Source organism: Pseudorca crassidens, chromosome 6 (genome assembly GCF_039906515.1).
Source record: "Pseudorca crassidens isolate mPseCra1 chromosome 6, mPseCra1.hap1, whole genome shotgun sequence".
In the NCBI taxonomy this organism is placed as follows: Eukaryota; Metazoa; Chordata; class Mammalia; order Artiodactyla; family Delphinidae; genus Pseudorca; species Pseudorca crassidens.
Window position 1 is genome coordinate 134,480,215 of NC_090301.1, and position 21,461 is coordinate 134,501,675.

General features: G+C 45.5%; 1 protein-coding gene and 1 non-coding gene across 6 annotated transcripts in view; both read right to left on the bottom strand.

Moving 5' to 3' along the window:
• The window catches only part of CFAP221 (cilia and flagella associated protein 221), an 84,194-nt gene extending 77,540 nt beyond the window's left edge, over positions 1 to 6,654 (bottom strand). For 4 of the 5 annotated variants that reach the window (XR_010944535.1, XM_067742364.1, XM_067742362.1 and 1 more), the window contains exons 1-3: positions 6,463 to 6,654; positions 4,667 to 4,849; positions 1,994 to 2,094 (exon numbers count right to left, since the gene is read on the bottom strand). Coding sequence is in view for 3 of the 5 variants with exons in the window: in XM_067742364.1 (XP_067598465.1) it covers positions 1,994 to 2,094; positions 4,667 to 4,805 (240 nt within the window). In the remaining 2 variants the exon portion in view is untranslated. Of the gene's footprint in view, positions 1 to 1,993; positions 2,095 to 4,666; positions 4,850 to 6,462 lie in introns of those variants that run through there. The other variant, XM_067742363.1, reaches the window with a different exon arrangement.
• Positions 6,655 to 8,364: 1,710 nt separating this feature from the next.
• Positions 8,365 to 8,437, bottom strand: TRNAG-ACC (transfer RNA glycine (anticodon ACC)). The gene has a single exon. It is a non-coding gene; the product is annotated as a tRNA-Gly (tRNA).
• Between the last annotated feature and the right edge of the window lie 13,024 nt (positions 8,438 to 21,461).

The window sequence follows — 21,461 nt, forward strand, 5'->3', positions numbered from 1 at the left end:
GTCAGTTTCCTCCAGCGATTTTCCTCACTCTGAGGATGAGTCTAACACCATAGTTGGAATTCTGGCTCTAAATGATCCACTTTAAGACACGGTTTCGGCGGGAGGGATAAATGAGGAGTTTGGGATTGACATATACACACTATATATATAAAATAATCAACAAGGACCTACTGTACAGCACAGGGAACTCTACTCAATACTCTGTAATGACCTATATGGGAATAGAATCTAAAAAAGAGTGGATATACGTATGTGTATAACTGAATCACTTCACTGTACGCCTGAAATGAATACATTGTAAATCAACTATACTCCAATATAAAATAAAAATTAAATTAAAAAAATTTTAGAAAAGACGCTATGTGAAAACAAAAATAAATAAATAAGTGAAAGACATGGCTGATAAGAACGCACTGCGCGTAAACGCAGAGACGCCTGCGCTGGGAGGGGACGCCATCCACAAAGCCGGAGCCGCAGGGCCCACACGAGAGGGCCCACGCCTATCGGCCCCACTCCAGCACATGCCCGCAGCCCAGTCAAGCCCAGCTCCACGGCCGGCTGCCGTAGTTCTGACGTCCTGCTCAGTGTGACTTTGGAGGGTCACGGCGGGGTCTCTGAGGCGTTACAGCTGCTTTAATGCTCAGGCCCCCTTTTCGTGGCGGATTAGGAGTGCTGTAGCCACCGCGGGCCCTCCCCAGTCTGGACATCCGGGTCAAGGACGGGGAGCCAGAAAGGCCCGGACTCATGTGGCTCTGCGGTGGACTGCTGTCCCCACAGCTTCAGCCACTCCTCGGTGCGTCCTTTCACCTGTCCCTTCCCGAGCCCTTTCAGCGGAGCTGCTGCCCCAGGTCAGGCCAGAGTGTCTCTGGCCACAGTGACTGAATTAGGCCTGGGCATCTGACCTGAGCAGGCAAAACGGAAGCTTTGCTGGGCGCTTCTAAGAAAGGGACACCCCTTCCCTGGTGGTAGAGGCGTGGAGCGCAAGTGCACCTGAGGGGCTTCCCTGGGGGCGCAGCGGTTAAGAACCCGCCTGCCGATGCAGGGGACACGGGTTCGAACCCTGGATCGGGAAGATCCCACGTGCCATGGAACAGCTAAGCCTGTGCGCCACAACTACTGAGCCTGTGCGCCTAGAGCCCGTGCTCCACAACAAGAGAAGCCACCACGATGAGAAGCCTGCACGCCGCAACAGAGCAGCCCCTGCTCGCCGCAACTAGAGAAAGCCTGTACACAGCAAGAGACCCAACACAGCCAAAAAATAAATAAATAAAATAAATCTAAAAAAAAAAAGTTCACTGGTTGGGAGGCAGGCAGCCTAAGAGTCACTCTGTCTCTGTCCCTGTGTTCTTGAGGCAAGTACTGTATTTAACATTCTGGAATCACGGTTTCCTCATCTCTACAAAGAGAGCCACAATACAACCTCCACAAAGCTAGTATAAAGACTAAACTGGACCACGTGAGATGCAAAGCACAGTTCCTGGCCCCTACGGTCACTCAGCAATGGCACCAGTTTGGAGAGAGTGCTGGGAGGAGCCTTTGGCAGGGGGAGGAAAGCTGTCCAAGGACACTGATGCAACTTTAAAATTTCTCATCCTAGAACTACCTTTCTGGTCCAATTTACATCTGCACTTCTGCTGATTATGCTTCTCTTTAGATGAATGAGTAATATAAATGTAGAACATTCATGGCATTTCATTATTATGATTAATTATCCCACTTAGAAAGTACCTACCCAGGGGTGGGGGAGGGATGGATCGGGAGTTTGGGGTCAGCAGATGCAAACTATTATAGAGAGAAACAGCAAGGTCCTCCTGTAGAGCACAGGGAACTATATTCAATATCCTGGGATAAACCATAATGGAAAAGAATATGAAAAAGAATGTATATATATGTATAACTGAATCACTTTGTTGTACAGCAGAAACTATCACAACATTGTAAATCAACTATATTTCAACGAAATTAAAAAAAAAAATTTTTTTAAAGTACCTACCAGTATCTGCTGGTGTTGTTTTTCTACTTGATAGCCTCCAAAATGCAATATGCCAGGTTTTGCCTGTATGACCTTATTATTCAGAAGGTTTGCATAAACCTCTATAAAAACAATGCAGATTAAGTATATCATGAGTTTAGACATAAAAACGTATATTAAATGAAAGAAGATCCTATCAACATGAGCTCCCTTTAATCTAGGGTATTTTAAGCATACAAAGGTTTCAGACAGAGGATACAGCTGTCAACAAGATTAATGATTGTTCCACAAGAACTGGACTGCTTCTCCCTCTATTTTTACACATCACTTGGGAGATATTATCATCACAATACAAATTCACATTTATTATTATCTATTAAAATAACTTGCTCTGTACACATTTTATACAAGTCTTCATAATAAAACAAGGTTGTGAAGAGCACACACCCTGTGTTTTCTCTGTATAACGCTGCAATTGCTTATTATGTAATGAATATCCACTTCAAAGAATCCAAACAGCAAGGGTTTAATTTTATTACTGCGTATTTAACTGCTATTATTTGATTTCCTCTGAACTGAATTACAGTGCCATACAGAGTAATCCTAAGGCTCTGAAAAATTATGCCTCTGGACGGTAAAGTCTCGAACTGCTCTTGTCACGTGAGTGTCTTTTTTTGCTCCCAGTTTTGAGAACAAGGTTAGGACAGCTGAGCTCACAGAAGAGTCCAGGTCTACAGAACTTGTCCCGGCTCTTCACGCAGCAGCAACTGAGATGTGTGGAGAAGACACTGGGTCACAAGCCTTTCCGTGCCTTCCGTGCTTCACGCCAGGCATCTGTTTATAACCCCCCGTTCTTTCCATTTTTTAAAAATCAAACCCAGGCCTGGTTCCGACCAGTAAACTGCCTCCTGCGGTATGAATGTCCTGTCCAGTTTCCTACAAATGACGACCTTTCCCCTTTGGCTATAGCTAAATCTTGTGAGTTACTGACACTCTGACCCCACCCTTCGCCCGCCATGTTTCGTACCCATCTACAGTGGGTGTGAAACATTTGGTGTTTTTCTCCTCTGCGGGCGAATGGTCACTGTCATCAACTGTGGGCCAAACTGAAGGGCTGGACTGGGGTAAGGGTGGGGTCTCAGGGGGATTATGATCTCCGTAGTTTATTTGGTAAATTTGTAAGTATTGGTAATTACTTTTAAGTATTGAACATTACTTGGTAATTTTTAAAAAATTTATTTATTTATATTTATTTTGGCTGCACCAGGTCTTACTTGTGGCATGTGGGCTTCTTAGTTGCGGCATGCACGCGGGATCTAGATCCCCAACCAGGAATCAAACCCGGGCCCCCTACATTGGGAGCGTGGAGTCTTACCCACTGGACCACCGGGGAAGTCCCTTGGTAATTTTTTTTAATGCTGAAGATTTTGTTTGTAGGGCCACAAAACAGATGTAAAATGGGCATTTTTCTGTTAATGCCCAGAAATAGTCAAGTATACTAACTCGCACTCAGTGTGTTCTTCAGTGACAACAGAGCCACAGCAAATGCTGCATTTCCAGCATTTGTGATGGGCCTTGAACGGCAAGTGGGAAGCAAGCTAGTGGGACGTAGGGAGCGGGACACTGGGCTGCAACAGCTGAACACCACCTCTCCGCTTAGCTGGGCCACTCCAGCTTCCCCAACAGTAAAATGGACATAGACGGTATCATGATGATGTGATAGATTCAGTGAGAAGACCGCAGGCAAAATGATTAGCCTTCTGCACAACAGCCATAGGATTTAACAGGCTTTCCAGGCTCAGGGATGCGCGTGGGAAAAGGCACGTATCCTTGAAGAAGCAGGAGTAACAGGCATGGCCGGAGCTGGGGGACTGGAGGGGCCCTGGGTGGGCAGGCTTAGACCGACAGCAAAGAGGGCCAAGTGCCAAGCAAAGGAACTGCACACAGGGGATCCCCTGAGAGCATCCAAACAGGATGGGGGCAGGAGCCAGCATGGATTCTAGGAAGGACAATGCCAGGGCTGTGAAGAGTGTGGCCAGGGAGGAGGGCCCTGCAATAGTCCTGGTGACCTGCTGAGGATGCAATGGGGACAGGGAGGAAAGATATTGGAGGAAGTGGAGGTGGCAGAACTTGGCGACCAATTTCCACCACAAAAGTCTACCAGGTACAGAACTTCCCTGCTGTCCAGTGGATAAGACTCCACGCTCCTCCCATGCAGGGGAAGCGGGTTTGATCTCTGGTCAAGGGAACCAAGATCCCACATGTGGCCAGGCAACTAAGCCCACGCACTACAACTACTGAGCTCACGCGTCTCAAAGAGAGAGCCCGCGTGTCGCAAACTACAGACCTCACGCGCTCTGGAGCCCAAGCGCCACAACTAGAGAGAAAACCCGCCACCACAACTAGAGAGAAGCCCGAGCACCACAACGAAGAGCCCACACCGCAACGGAAAATCCCATGTGCTGCAACTAAGACCTGATGCAGCCAAAAATAAATAAATAAATATTAAAAAAAAAAAAAGTCTACCAGTGAAGTGGATGGATCTAAATGGAACCATTGTTCTTAATGATGAACACTATCACCAGCCTGTAAAACAATACAGATAAATCACCCAACATTCCTTTATGCTTTCTGGACTTTGGATCCTCTGGGAAGATGTGAGTTGTAAAGCAAATCTGTTTCCTAACCACCTACTTGATTCCAGGAGGTGATTAGGTACTTCTTTTGGTTTCTTGGGTTCCTCCACTAGGCTCCTTAAAAGGAGGGGCGATACATCATGAAATGGTTCTTCAGCATTCTTTACTTCTCTGCTGGGGGTTTTCACCGCTGCCATTTTATGAAAAATGGAGCCTTCTTTTTAGAGCCAAAGGTCATTTCCTGGGAAGAAAACAGTAGTCGTATAATCATCCACAGGAAACCACACACTGTTTTTTCTCAACCCTTGACAAATGTACTTCTTGTCACTGTGTGGTTTACTGTGGCTCAGGGCTCCCCCCCCCACCCCCGCCTCTCCTCTCTCGCCGCTCCGTTCCCACACAGGTGGTCCCATTCATCTTGTGTCACACATGGAACCCAGTGCTGTGCCGTTGCTCAAAACCCTTCCGTGGTCCTTCATTCTGTTCAAGAGCTTTTCCCAAAATGTAGCCCTGATGCTTCCTGAGGCTCTCACAGTTGATGAAGTTTGGAAAATATTGAAGTCAGCAGTTAAACGGAGCTTTTCTTTCTGAGATTTCTCCGAATCAGTTTCTTGGATGGACGTGACCATGAAACCCTTCAACACTGGGAGACACTGGCATTTTTTTTTTTTTTTTTTTTTTGCGGTACGCGGGCCTCTCACTGCTGCGGCCTCTCCCGTTGCGGAGCACAGGCTCCGGACGCGCAGGCTCAGCGGCCATGGCTCACGGGCCCAGCCGCTCCGCGGCATGTGGGATCTTCCCGGACCGGGGCACGAACCTGTGTCCCCTGCATCGGCAGGCGGACTCCCAACCACCGCGCCACCAGGGAAGCCCAGACACTGGCATTTTTGAGCCACCTTCCTGGGCCCCTCTCTGGGGAGAGGAGGTGGAGAGCCATAGACCTCCTCCCCCGCCACTGGGTGCTTTCCTAGGAGCTCTGTCCTAGGACCGAGGGTCCCGGTTCCGTCACACCCTTTGCCAGGCTTGCCTTCATAAAGTTCACACTGATCCCAATGCCCCTTAACGTTCTTTAGCAATTGCTGCCTCCACTACTTCTGGCATTAATAATGTATTGCCTTGTGATGGCATTTTACAAATCCCACACATCTTTATATCTCCCACAGCTGCGTCTCTAAGCTTGGGGGCTGCTCTGTGAAGCCCCTGAGACTGACGTGAAATCACGTGTGGATCTTTACGTGTGTTCTTTTGTTTTTTGTTTTGAGAAGGCTCATAGCTTTAGAGTCCCCAAAGAGTACAGCATCAAGCAAAATACACTGACCACATTGAAGAGGTGCTTAACAATCACTTTCTGAAGGAAGGTTCTCCTTTCTACTCTCGGCCCATCCCCTCTCGCCAGCATGGCTGAAGATTCACCTCGCCCAGCTCCTTCCCCTCCACCCCTTCAGCACCCACCCCGGTTCACTCTCCAGCCCCTCCCCTCACTTTCCCTGCCTGTACTTCAGGGAGACACAATAGCTAAACCGTTGTCATCCAAGCTCCCATCCCAGGTCACTCACCCCCAAGGTGAACTGTCCCCCTTCCCCCCACCTCCCCCCCGCCCCCCCCCGCCAGGCATCCTCGGTTTTGCGGCCCCATGCTTTACGGGGCAGGCCCTCTCACCCTTGGCCAACGCCTGCTCCCCTCAGCACCCCTTTACCCCAGAGCAGGGTCGAACCCAGACCCACGTGCCACCCGCATCCTCATTTAACCCTTTGGGCCCGAGCTCTCCTCCGCCCCCCACCCAGGCTGACTTGCAGCTGGACACCCGTCCGGGGTTCAGGCTGCCTTCACGACCCCAGGTCCCAGGCCGCTCACCCCGGAGCGGGTTCCCGGGTGGGATTCCGCGGGCGCCGCCACCTTCCCCGAGCGTCGCCATGACGACGCGGACGCGCTCCCTGGGTCACGACCGGACGCGACCAAACTCCCCTGGGACGTGGGGGGACCCGGGAGGCCGCTGCTGGAGGTCTGGAGGCCGTGGGTCAGTTCTGGGGACTCGGAGCAGTCTCTGCGGCCTGGGAAAGAACAAAGAGAGCGACTTATAGCGTGTGAAGACAACGAATTCCCGAGCGGACATGAGGAAGTCGGAACACACCATAAACTGCATACCCTGAGAGCAGATGGCGGGAGAGCTGGGCTGAAACGGGCGGGGCTTAAGGGGGTGGTGCTGAAGCTGACGGGGCGGAGCTGAAGCTGAAGGGGTGGGGCGGGGCCGAAGGGGGCGGGGCCTACCAAGCTCAGTGGGTGGAGCTTCTCCGAGGGACATTCAGTCCTAGACATCCTACTGTAATATAGTTCATTTTACACTTTCTATTATGACAAATTCCAAACATATACAAGTTTCAAACATATACACTTTCTATTATGACAAATTTCAAACATATACAGGCAGAATAGTATGATTAACCTTCAACACCAACCTGCAACAATTATCAAATCATGGCCAATCTTGTTTCATCTATACCTTTCCTCTACTCCCTGTATTTTTTTCATGTCTGAAATCCCAGACATCGTATCAACAATAAATATTTCAGAATATACCTCCAAAAAAAAAGGCCTCGTTTTAAAAATATAACCACAATCAGTACCTAAAACATTACAATAATTTCTTAACATCTTCAAATACTGAGTACTCAATTGTCTCATAAACGTCATAAAATATTCTTTTAGTTTGACACTTTGAATCACAATTCAAATAGAATCCACACATTACAATAGATTGATATGTCCTTTAGGTCTCTTCATCAATAGATTCTCTCTCCATGTCTTTTTGTTGTTGTTGCAATTTATTCATTGAAGAAACTGTTTCTGTTTAATAATGGTATTTAGGGATTGTAAACCATGAAACTGGGCCAGCTCCCCAGACCTCTTGCCCTGTTTGCTCCACCCTGCTCATGCATGGACATTTTTCCTTACACAGACAGCTCAGGTCTCTCTTCCTGGGAGCTGCCCTTGTCCTGCTCCCTCCTTGTATGACTTGGCACTTGCTTGATGTTATTTATGCCTTCATGTTGATAAGCGATTATCGTAGGAATCCAATAAGGATACCTGCCTTTCCCAAATCCACATCACTTGTGTTGCATGCGCTTTTGTGCCCCTCCCCCTCACCCACCCTGGAATGCTCATTTTTCCCATCTTCCCATTTTCCAGCACCTCCCTTCTCCCTACCATCATCCCTGATTAAGAATCTCCCTATCTTTCAAGGGTATCAGTAGAGATGGTGTAACCTCTACCTGCTCCTTAAGCATCCAGACCACAAGGACTGTTTCCTTCCTCTGGGCTCCTATTCACTTTGTTTTGTCATCTTTGGGGGCACTTTTTACATGCCAAACACATCATTATGTGTGTGTTTGAAGCCGCAGAATTCTTAGGAGGAGGAGACCATGCCTTATCTTTGCATCTCCCACAGCCATTGGCACAGTTCTTTGTTCAGAGTGAGTACCCAGTAACTGTTGGTCAAGTGGGCAAAAAAATTAATTCACTTGCTTATATAGTAGATTGCTTTTTACTTTTCTGTTTTGTTGCCCCAACAAGGATGTAGATTTCAGAACAAGTATTATGTTTCCCATATTCCCGGACCTTTCCACCTGAGATCAAACCATCAAATGCTTATCTCCATACACTTTTTAAGGGGTATCGGGTGACATTTTAAAATTTTCCTTTAAGTTTTTTGTTTTGTTTTGTTTTTTTGGCCACACCTCGCAGCTTGCAAGATCTTAGTTTCTGGACCAGGGATCGAACCTGGGCCCTCAGCAGTGGTAATGCAGAGTCCTAACCACTGGACCACCAGGGAATTCCCTGATTTTCCCTTAAGTTTTTAAATAAATTTGCCAAATTCCCTATTTTATATGTAAAGATAGATAGATAGGGATATACATATAACATGTAGGTCTCTGTACAATCAATTAAGCAAATTGCATATTATTGTGTAGTGTTCACTGTTGGTCACCTGCTTCCACTTTCTTACAAACAGAACCGCAGCTTTGCTAAGATTTCTCCCTAATCCCCAGTTCCGTAGACCCCACTTAGATTCTGATTAGTCTATACCAATCATCGAATTCCCAATCTTCTTGCCCACGATTGATTTATGGTTGAGTACGTAACTCAATTCTGGCCACAGAGACATTAGAGTAAGGCTTCCAGGGGACCCTGGAAAAAGGCTTCCTTTCTCCTAAGAAAGAGATATACAGTATCTTTCTCTTTCTGGACAGTGTAGTATCCAGAAGTGATTCCTTGGAAGTGCAGCAGCCCCCAGAGGCATTGAGGGGTCCTAGTGTTATGGTGAAGGTGGCGGTGGTGAGGATAGCAGAGCAGGAATGAGACTCCACCTGGATGACGTCATCTCAACTCTGATTGTTTGGTACCCAAATCCCATGACCTCTTTCTTTCAGCTGAAAACATTCTGACATACAATGATTTCTAAACACTCACTAATCAAAAGTGGTAGCACAGAGGCTTGTTAGAAATGCAGAATTTCAGGTCACCTCGGAACGCCCGAATCACAATCTGCATTTTAATAAGAGCCCCTCCCCAGGAGATTCATGGACACATTCAAGTTTGGAAATGACTGAACTGATGCCGTACAATTCCAGCTGTTCTAGATCATCAATTATTTAATCGATTCATTTACGTATTTCACATTTATTTCACTTAGTGTTTGCAGTGAGCAGAATACAAGGGTATCCCAGCCTCTGCCAAACTAATGCAATAAAATGGGTGTGACAAGAGGCATGCAAGCTGATGCACAGGGGAGCGGTGAATTTCCTTGCCTGAAACTCCTCGGTGGCTTCACATTGTGCAGAAAATAAAATTCAAAATCCTTAACACAACATTCAAGGCTCTGCAGGACCTGACTGCTGGCCCCTCTCTCCACCTTCTCCCTCACCCCTGGCTCCACTCTTCTCCCCCCACAGCCCTTTGCCTGGTGTGGTGAGTTAAAGCTGGCTGAAGGTTCTCTGACACTCCTCCCATGAGAAGTGGGGACCCTGTGCCCTCCCTTTGAATCTGGGTGGGTCTGGGACTACTTTAACGGCCCAGTGCAGTCCTGCCGGAATTTCTGACCCCAGAATTCATGCAATAGAATAAAATGGTTGTTGTTTCAAGCCTGCAAGCTCTGGGATACATCTAGCTGCAGCAATGAATAATGGAAAACTTGGCTAAGTCCTACTCAGCCTAAGGATCCCTTCCTTAGAGGGGCTTTTCCTGGCTTCCCTAGCTAATTCATGTCCTACCCCATCATCCTCTCTCCCAGCCCCAGGTTCTTTTCCTTCATTGCATTTTTCGCAGTGTGATTCTAGACCGATGGCTTTACCTCTTTGACCTCTGTCTTCCTAGACCATAAGCTCAGCAAAGTTTGACTTGCTCACCACCATATACTCGTCACCTTGCACACTGCCTGGCACGTGGTGGGACCTCCAAAATATTCAGAGAATTAAGTCATTAATGAATTATGCCAAGAGAGTCCTAAACTTATATATATATATATATATATATATATATACACACACACACACACATATACACACACACATATATACACATACACACACACATATATACACAAACACACATATATATACACACAGTATATATACACACACACATATATATACACATATACACACATATATATACGCAAACACACACATATATATACACAATATATATATGTATACACACACATATATATATTTAGAACACACACATATATATACGCACACATATATATATACACACACATACACACACATATACACAAACACACATATATACACATACACACATGTATATACACACATACACACACATATACACACACATATATATACACACACATATACACACACATATATATACACACACACATATACACACACATATATATACACACACACATATACACACACATATATATACACACACACATACACACACACACATATATATTTAGAACACACACACACATATGTGTTTGAAATATAGGCAATATATTCATATGGTTCAAAATTCAAAAGTAAAAAAATCTCCCCCCTACCCCTGTCCATAAGCCACCAGGTTCCCTTTCCTAGAGGTAACACATGTTGCCAGATTCTTATTTATCTTTCCAGGCATATGCTATGCATACACAAGCAATTATATGTATGCTTCTACTTGTAAGCAGTTCATCCCCCATTTAAAAGCCAAATTGCTCACTCTTCTGTCTCCTCTTTTTTCCACTTACAATAAATCTGAGTGATCATGAAACTGTGCCCCACAGAGTCCACAGGAGCTGATAACTAATAGAAATTCTTGAACTTGTCTTACAGAACAATAGCTAAGGGCACAGCTTGTAAAGCACTTTGCTTCTGTCTTCATTGTCAACAGCCTTCACTGATGACGTTTGCTTTAGTTTCTTTCCTCCCTCCCTCCTTCCCTCCCTTCCTTTCTCTCTCTCTCTTTAATTGCATACCTTCCCAGCCTCACTCAGCCCACTTATTTTACAAGATCTTTCAGCTCCTGCCCTGTATGAGCCAGCTGGGGCTGGTTGAGACCACAGACCCTAAGACTGGGCCTGTGCAGATGCCCTATGAATGGCCTGTTGACCTCAGAGGACTGGAAAACCCCACCCCCCAATCATGGTCAGTGCCTCCATTTTGAATATCCAGAAGCAGGTATCCGAGATGCACCTGCACAGAACAGCAATTATCTCACCTTTCCTCTACCTCCAATCCCCTTTCCTCACGCCTAAGACCACCCTGCTTATCCCATAAATATCCCAAGCCCCTTGCCTTTGGGGAGGTGGATCTGAGACTGGTTCTCCCATCTCTTCACTTGGCTCCTTGTGAATAAACTCTTTCTCTGCTGTAAACCCTGGCATCTAGTGGTTGGCTTGCTGTGAGTCCGGCGAATGGACCGTTCTGTAACAGTCATTCCGTATCTGTACATAAGGTACCTCCTCATTCTTATTTTATGGCTGCGTATATTCAGTATTTTATGTAGCCTGTCCCCTATTGTTGGATATGTGGTTGTTCCTGATCTTTCACCATTATAAACAATGTTGTAGGATTTTCCTGGTGGCGCAGAGGTGAAGAACCCGCCTGCCAATGCAGGGGACATGGGTTTGAGTCCTGGTCCGGGAGGATCCCACATGCTGCGGAGCAACGAAGCCTGTGTGCCACAACTACTGAGCCTGCACTCTAGAGCCTGCAAGCCACAACTACTGAGCCCACGTGCCACAACTACTGAGCCTGCTCGCCTACAGCTTGTGCTCCACAACAAGAGAAGCCACCACAATGAGAAGCCCGCACACCGCAACGAAGAGTAGCCCCCGCTCGCCGCAACTAGAGAAAGCCTGTGTGCATCAACGAAGACCCAACGCAGCCAAAAAAAAAAAAAAGTGTTGTAATGATTTATGCAATGCATATATCATTTCTACAGACTTTTGTATATATACATTCATGTACATGTGAGTATATCTGTAGGAAACATCCCTAAAGTAGAAGTGCTAGGCCGAAGGGTCTGTGCCTCTGTCCTATTGATAACTATTGTTGGGTCACCCATCATGGGCTTTGCATTAATTTTTGCTCCTACTTGCAAAGTGTGAGGTCATTTGTTTCCTTACAGCCTCACTAACAGAATATATTACAAAACATTTACACTTTTGCTAATCTGATAGGTGAAAAATGGTATTTCAGTTTGGTTTGATTTTATATCTCTCTAATGATCAGTGAAGGTGAGCATGTTTTCACATGTTTAGGAGACATTTGTGTTTCTTTTTCTGTAATCCATGTCCCTTACTCATTTTTCCATTGGATTCTTGATCTTTTTCTTATTGACTTGTTGAAGCTCTTTATATATCAGGGAATTTGTCTTTCATTCCTTGATAAGTGTTGCAAAAATTTTTCCAACACTTGTTATTTGACTTTGCTGTTAATGGTTTTTGCCTTGCAGAATTTAAAAAAAATTTATGTTGTATTCATCATGTATTGCTCCATAACAAATTACCCCAAAACTTAGTGACTTAAAACAACTATGGGGAATTCCATCACGGTCTAGTGGTTAAGACTCTGCACTTCCACTGCAGGGGGCATGGGTTCGATCCCTGGTCCAGGAATTAAGATCCTACATGCCACGTGGTGCGGCCAATAAATAAGTAAATAGTAAAAAAAAAAAAAAAATTAAAAAAAAAACTGCAAGCACTTACTATCTGTCGCGATTTCTGTGGGACAGGAGTTCAGACAGGGCACAGCAGAGATGGCTTGTTTCTGCTCCATAATGTCTGGGGCTTCAGTTGGAAGACCCGAAATTCGGGGAGGTGAAGTTGTCGGAAGGCAGTTGACGCTAAAGCTGCCAGCTGCAAGCGTAGATGAAGATCTTGCCCAAAATACCAACAAGTGGCCTGGACCTCTTCACAACATGGTTGCTGGGTTCACAGGGCAAGTATCCCAGGAGAGAGCCAGGTTTAAGCTGTATTTCCTTTTTAAAATTTTTTTAAATTGAAGTATAGTTAATTTGCAATGTGTTAGTTTCAAGTGTATAGCAAAGTAATTCGTATATATGTATATATCCTTTTTCAGATTCTTTTCCCTTATAGGTTATTTCAAGATATTGAGTAGAGTTCCCTGTGCTATACAGTAGGTCCTTGTTGGTTATCTATTTTATATAGAGTAGTGTGTATATGTTAATCCCAAACTCTTAATTTATCTCCCAACCCCCCACTAGCTCCTTTGGTAACCATAATTTTGTTTTCTATGTCTGTGGGTCTACTTCTGTTTCTATTTCTATCATTTTTTTAGATTCCACATATAAGTGATATCATATGATATTTGTCTTTGTCTGACTTATGTCACTTAGTATGATCATACCTAGGTCCATCCGAGTTTCTGCAAATTGCATTATTTCATTCTTTTTTATGGCTGAGTAGTATTCCAGTGTGTGTGTGTGTGTGTGTGTGTGTGTGTGTGTGTGTGTGTGTGTGTATCACATCTTTTTATTTTATTTTATTTTATTTATTTATTTTTGGCTGTGTTGGGTCTTTGTTGCTGAGCACGGACGATCTCTAGTTGTGGTGAGTGGGGGCTACTCTTCATTGTGGTGTATGGGCTTCTCATTGCGGTGGCTTCTCTTGTTGCAGAGCACGGGCTCTAGGTGAGCAGGCTTCAGTAGTTATGGCTCATGGGCTTTAGAGCGCAGGCTCAGTAGTTGTGGCGCACGGGCTTAGTTGCTCCGCGGCATGTGGGATCTTCCCGGACCAGGGCTCGAACCCGTGTCACCTGCATTAGCAGGTGGATTCTTAACCACTGTGCCACCAGGGAAGTCCCGCCACATGCATCTTAATTAGTATCGCTAGATAATTTAATTGCACTGGATTATTTTCAACCTCATGCAATGCTGAAAGATTGGTATTATTTTCCCCACTTTACAGATGAGGAAATCGAGGCTTAAAGGGCTAAAGTAACTTGCCCAGGGTCACAGTAATTGATGACTAAATTAGGAACAGAATCCAAGTTTGTCTGTTGCCAACCTTCTTTTCTGTGTGCCAAGTCAAACTGCCTTAGTAGGCAGAAAAGCAGGGAGCCTCTGGGAGGCCAGCGTGCACCTGACCTTTCTTCGCTCCGTCCAGTGAAGATAAGGCCTGAAGAGCATTAGCAACGCTGTCTTTCAGATATGGTTTTATTTGCTATCTTTTATCTGATCTCTTTTAATGATAATATTTCATACAAATGTTTAAACGGATGCTGACAAATGGAGGAGGAAAGTTAGAGAAGTAAAAACTGCTTTCCTGAAAAAGCCAGCCCCCATACCAAAGTAACCAGTGGGCCCGAGCCCTAAAACCTCATGCAAACGTCAGTGTACACCTTTGCACTTCAGCACTGAATAGGAAAGCATTCCGGCCCCATCATTTATGGCTTATCAATAATGCATTAGCTTGAGTCCCAGAGGAGCTCACACGCAAGGGAGAACAGACCTTTTTGTTTGGTTTATTGATTAGCTGAAGGGGCAGAGCAAGTTCAGTGAGGTTTCACTGGTGTAGTTCGTTCAGGGGGCTTAGACCTGGACCCCCAGGCCAGCTCCTCACTTCCCCACCACACCCCTCCCCCAGCACTCTCTTCATCCCCCCGCCCCCAAACCAACCCCTGCAGCTCAAGCATCACTGTCCTGGGAAGCTTCCATAGTGTATGCAGGGCTCTTTTTGTTACAAGTGACAGAAATGAATTCGAAAGTTAAAAAAATAAAAGTTTAAAAACTATCTATCTGAGGGAACTCTATTCAATACCCTGTGATAATCCACAATGGAAAAGAATATGAAAAAGAATACATATGTATGTATAACTGATTCACTTAGCTGTACAGCAGAAATTAACACAACACTGTAAATCAACTATGCTCAACATTTAAAAATAAAATAAAATAATAAAAATTATCTATCTATTTATCTACGTATCTATCTGTCTACCTACCTACCTATCTATCGAGGCGTCCACCACAGCTGCGGGCAGGTGCCAGAGGATGGCTTCTTTGTCCCTTGGGTCTCTCCATAACATTGGAAGGCTGCCATCTTGCTACCAGCTTCTGCATAATATGCCATCACGTAGGTTCTGTTGGTGCCACTCCTATTGGCCCTGCTTCAGCCGTGTGTCCATCCCTGAAGCAGTCACTGTGGTCAGTTGGCGGGGGCGACTCTCCTTGCCCAGGTCTGGGTCACATGCTCACGCCTGGGTTGCCTGTGGTGCAAGTCCCACCCAAGCCACGTGGTCTGCGAGTGGGGACGGCCAAGGGAGCTCCTTGTAGCAGAAGAAGAGGGAATGGCGGTTGGCCAGACACAACCAACACACGCCTAGGAGGTTGAACCTTGTAAAATCATCACTATCCAAATGTAATTTATCTACAAAGATGATGAGTGACATGACAGCCTAATACATTGACCCTCAAGGCTTAGTCTGGTCCTTTAGTATGTATACGCTCCCACAGAATTTATCCCAGTTTATGATACCCACCATACATTCTGCAGTTGCTTACTTCAGCCAACCAATAGGTTTGTTAAATGTGTGGTTGTGCAAACTTCTGAAGTCTTGACTACCAGCCTCAGTCATCTTTCCAGGCCTCCCGGGAGCGGGGTGCAATCACAGCACCATGGGCTTCATGCAGGCAATTTCCCCAGGCCTCTATTGGTCCGGCACAGCACCTGGAACACAGTAGCTGCTCAATAAATAAGCACTGAGTGGATGTGCTTAGCTAAGTTCTCTCTCTCTCTATATATATATATCCTAATTACATGTTGAAGTAGTTAAACATAAATCTCCAGGCAACCATGAGACCCCTCTCCACAAAATGAAGAAAAGAATGAATCAGTTTTATTATTGAGTGACCATTAATAACCAGACTCTGATGCACATCACTGGCAATCCCATGGCAAAGACAAATAGAAATCTTACCCTTTTATAAAGCCAGACAGATACAATGCATAGCACACATGTTAATTGTCTTTAACAAAGGAAAAATAAAACTTCTCCTATCCTTTTGACAAGCAGGAAATTACAACTTGGAGCCAAGTGCTTGGGCTAAACTCCCACAGCATTAGGAAGACAGGGCACCATCCTCCTTGACATTCACATTGCAAAGAGATGGTTCCAAGACCTTCATGAAAGACATTCCTGGGATGCAAAACTGGCAAGAGGCTATTGAGCTTTTATAAAGATCTACATACATCTCAAAGAGACAAATGGGATTTATAAGTTTTCTAGAGGAACTGTTGAAAGAAGAGGGAGAGAAGAAAAGCTCTCTTTCCCTTTTGATGCCAGGGAAATGTTTATATTTCATTTTGGTAGGGGGTGGGGATTTGCACTGTAGGGGAGGAGAAATCTCATTCCCTCTCCCCTCCCAGGTTCAATGGCTGAAGCCTGTGCGAATCGGGTCTGATAAAAGACAGATTAACAAGAGAACAAACAGTTTTAATTACCCACTTATGCACGGACTTTCACAAGGAAACCAGAGTCCAGGAGGCAGCCAGATGATTGGGGTTCATTTATTATTTTAAAAAATATTTAATTATTTGGCTGCGCCGGGTCTTAGTTGCGGCATGTGGGATCTAGTTCCCTGACCAGAGATCGAACTTGGCTCCCCTGCTTTGGGAGCGCGGAGTCTTCACCACTGGGCACCAGGGAAGTCCCCAGATGATTGAGGTTTATATACTGTCTTAGGCTAAACAAAGGAAAAGTGGTTTCGGGGCTTCTGGGTGGGGAGCCGAGCTAGGAAGGAGGGGTGGCTGGATGGTGAATGAGGTTTGTCTCGCTGTGCAGGTAAGACTCTCTCGGATGATGAGGCTTGTCTTCAGGAGTAGCTCTCTTCCTGCTACAGAGACTTCTTATAAATGGAAATTTCCTTTACATAAGGGCAGCTTTGGACTTTACTTTGGGCAGTTCTGGGGAGGTGAAGAGCTTTTCCTGTGTCTGCTGCTTCTCAGTTCCCTTTAGCTCAAAAGAATCCTTATGCCAAAGCGGCATATTTGGGGTGACGTGCTGGTGCCCTTCCGTATTTAGCCTTACACTCTGCCTTACAGGGGTGATAAGAATATCTGTATGAAACAGTTAGGGAACAAGTTACCCTGGAACCAAATACAGGATCTCCCATCCTCAGGGTAACTTAAAAAAATTTTTTTTATTGAAGTATAGTTGATTTACAATGTTGTGTTAGTTGCAGGTGTACAGCAAAGTGATTCAGATATACAATTTATAGATAGAGAGTCTTTTTAGATTCTTTTCCATTAGAGGTTATTACAAAATATTGAGTATAGTTTCCATGCTATACAGTAGGTCCTTGTTGTTTATCTATTTTATATATAGTAGTTTGTATCTGCTAATCCCAAACTCCTAATTTGCCCTTCCTCCACCCCCTTTCCCCTTTGGTAAACTTATGTTTGTTTTCTATGTCTGTGAGTCTGTTTCTGTTTTGTAAATAAGTTCATTTGTATCATATTTTAGATTCCACATATAAGTGATATCATACAGTATTTGTCTTTCTCTTTCTGACTTACTTCACTTAGTATGATGATGTCTAGGTCCATCCATGTTGCTGCAAATGGCATTATTTCATTCTTCTTTTATGGCTGAGTAGTATTCCATTGTTTATGTATACCACATCTTCTTTAGCCATTCCTCTGTCGATGGACACTTACACTTAGGTTGCTTCCACATCTTGGCTGTTGTAAATAGTGCTGCTATGAACATTGGGGTGCATATATCTTTTCGAATTAGAGTTTCAGGGTAACTTTTAAGTTACTGTTGTGAGAACATGACTTCTAGCGTTTGAAGCGGTCATGACTTAGGTTTATATGCCCCACTCCACCTCTGCAGTGTAACTTGGAGAAAGGGATAGGACTGAAGACCTAGAAAATCATCAAAATCAAATAGACGCCCCTCTCTGACGCTCATAGGGGTTATAATGAATTTAGAGGGTGGACATACAGTTTCTTTCCACATCCCACCTAGCAGTACTTAGGGTTTCACATGCTCCTCCAGGATCTTCCTACTCTTCCATCAAGAGGCGGCATCTATTCTGCCTCGCCTAGAACCGGGGCCGGCTTTTGTGATTGTCTAGACAACAGAAAGCAGCGGAAGCAGCACTGCGTGACCTCTGAGGCTGGGTCATAAATTTCGGTATACTGTCCACCGGCTCTCTCTTGGGACAAGCACCTTGGGGATCAAGAGCCACGATGTAAGAAGCCCAGGCAGGGGACTTCCCTGGTGGTACAGTGGTTAGGACTCTGGGCTTCCAACACAAGGGCCGCAGGATAGATCCCTTGTCGGGGAACTAAGATCCCACATGCCACACAGTGTGGTCAAAAATAAATAAATAAATAATACATAAAAGATAAGTTAAAAAAAAAAAAAGAAGCCCAGGCACCCTGAGGCTGCCTAACGCTGGGACCATGTGAAAAAAAAGAAGCCCAGGCACCCTGAGGCTGCCTGACGCTGGGACCATGTGGAGGGAGCACGCAGAGATCCACGCAGAGATAGAGGGGGACCCCGAGGAACCCCAGCCACTCCAGCGCCAGCCATCCAAGCAAGCATGTCTTAGGGTGACTCTGACTGCAACCACGTGAGACACCCCGAACCAGAACTGCCTGCCGAGCCCAGTTAGCCCCCAGGACTTCGAAAGGATAGTAAATCATTGCTCTGATTTTCCATCACTAGATTCAGGTGTAAGGGGTATAAGCATGATGGAGACAACTCAGGGCTGGGAATCAAAAGACCAGCGTTTCAGTACAGACAGTCCTGTGTGATCTGGACCTTTGGCCCCATCCACTTTGGTTTCTTCATCTGTTAAATGGGCACAATGATATATCCAAGTGGGGTTATTCTCCTTTTGCCTCAACCCTACCTTCTCCACGCAGAAGGTTAAACTCTGTGGACAGTTTATTCCCCCTCTGTCTGCCTTGTTTCTGGCTTTGGGTTGGGTCCAGCCGATGGAGGACACTGCCAGGAGATTCTGCGGGCAGAGGAGAGGTCAGGGTATTTATCCCAACCTGACCCCTTGCCAGGCCACAGCTGTGACAGGGGCTGCATTCCCAAGGGCAGCTCTTGCCAGCTTCAGGGGACACTGCTTTCTCTCTCTGCTCCTTGTTAAAGGAGGATTATTCTGATTCTTGTTAAAATGGTAAGGAAGCCTTTATTCAAGACTGTTACAATAGCCAGGACATGGAAGCAACCTAAATGTCCATCGACAGAGGAATGGATAAAGAAGATGTGGTATATATACACAATGGCATATTACTCAGCCATAAAAAGGAATGAAATAATGCCATCTGCAGCTACATGGATGGACCTAGAGATTATCATACTAAGTGATGTTATTAAGTCTGACAGAGAAAGACAAATACCATATGATATTGCTTATATGTGGAATCTAAGAATCGGGTACAAATGAACTTATTTACAAAACAGAAGTAGAGTCATGGCTGTACAAAAAACAAACATCCAGATTACCAGGGGATAAGCGGAGGGAGGGATACATTGGGAAGTTGGGATTGACTTATACACACTACTATATATAAAATAGATAACTAATAAGAACATACTGTATAGCAAAAGGAACTCTACTCAATATTCTGTAATGACCTATATGGGTAACAAATCTAAAAAAGAGTGGATATACATATAACTGATTCACTTTGCTGTACGTACAGCAGAAATTAACACGACATTGTAAATCAACTATAATCCAATAAAAATTATTAAAAAAAGACTGTTACAACAGAGGTATTACAATAGGGCAGAGAGCTGGGGCTCAACTTCAAATATAGCAAGAACAAGCGGGGATTCGTAGCCAGGGAGCAGGGTGAGGGCGGCAGTGGATGGAAGACTACTCAGAGGAGGCATCAAGACAGGGAGATTTCCTGCTAAGCTGAGAGAACAGCCTTCTTGCTGAAGGCAGGGTGGGATTAGACATCACAGGGGGGGGACGAGAAGCTCAATCAGACATCAAGGGGGGAGGATTCCCAGGAACCGAAGGCCGGAGTCTCGCTGAGGCTGGGCGTGCAGGCCAAAGACAGACGGGGCCAGGTCAGAGCCTAGTCGAGAAGAGGCTCAGAGGAGCCCGACCAACGTCTGGTCAAGGAGAGGGTCTCTGTCACCTGTCAGGCCCGCTACGGCCGAGCCCGCCACCTCACGTCCCCTCTCGGTTCCCTCAGTCCTGCCCACACCTCCGCACGGTGTTCTTTCATTAAACTTTTCAATGAAACCATGTGAGCCATGGGGTCTCCCTCTCCTTCAGCCCCTGATCGTTGGTCCTACCGACCTCTGGAGTTGTTTCTAGGATCAAAGGAGATGCTGCAGGCAAAAGAGCTTTGGAAACCCTGAGGGTAAGGAAGTCATCTTCACGACTGAGAGAAATCCTAGTGCCCCGCAAAGGACGCAGGGCCGGGGCTTTGGGCTCAGTCCTGGGCAAGTGTTTACCTTCCCCAAGCCTCCAGTTCCCATCCTATTCATCAGACAAAGTGAATGCCTCTCATTGAGTCTTGGAGGATTGGCTATGGTAACACACCCCAAATTACTAAAAGACTCCCTAGCACATGGCGGGTATTAAACACATGGTTAGTTTCCTACCTTCTCCCTTCCACTCCTATTCTCAAATTGTTTTCTCAGGCAGGTTTTACAGAGCCACTGACTGCATCCACGGCTTCCCACAGAGCATTTCAGATCTTTTTCTCAATACTCTGAGAGACAGAGCATCCTATTTAAGGAAGAATGGTTTGCCACAGGCCAGAAATTGATTGAATTGCCCAGAACAAATGTCGTTTTGCTTTTTCACTGGCAATCACGACACAGTGGTTACAGAAACTATTCAAGTAACACGAAAGTCTATACAGTAAAAATGGCACGTCTTTAACTCATGCACTTTCTAATGCACGTTTATGATGTCAGGGTTTAGGGAAACCCAGTTGATAACTTTTTTTTCCAGCCTGAATCTTGAACAAGTTGAGAAATACGATTAAGACAGATGGGGCCCAATATCACTTTTATTAGTGATAACTTTGGTCTTGGAGAATATGGCTTATACTTGTGGGCAAGTGGGTTTGTCACTGATAATGTTGGAGAATGTGGCTTATACTTGTGGCCTGGAATGAGATAAAAACCACCACCTGCCACTGACCACACTGGATCAAGGCAGTCAGAACCTTGACCTCCAATGACAGCCTGGCCCAGGGCAATCCAGTTATAGGCTCTCTGCTAGTGGGAGCACTGTGCGTGCACGTGCGTGCGTGTGCGTGTGTGTGCGCACGCCCGCAGAACCTCAGGCCAATCCTTATCCCAAATGCGTCAATCACGCAGAGCTCGCCT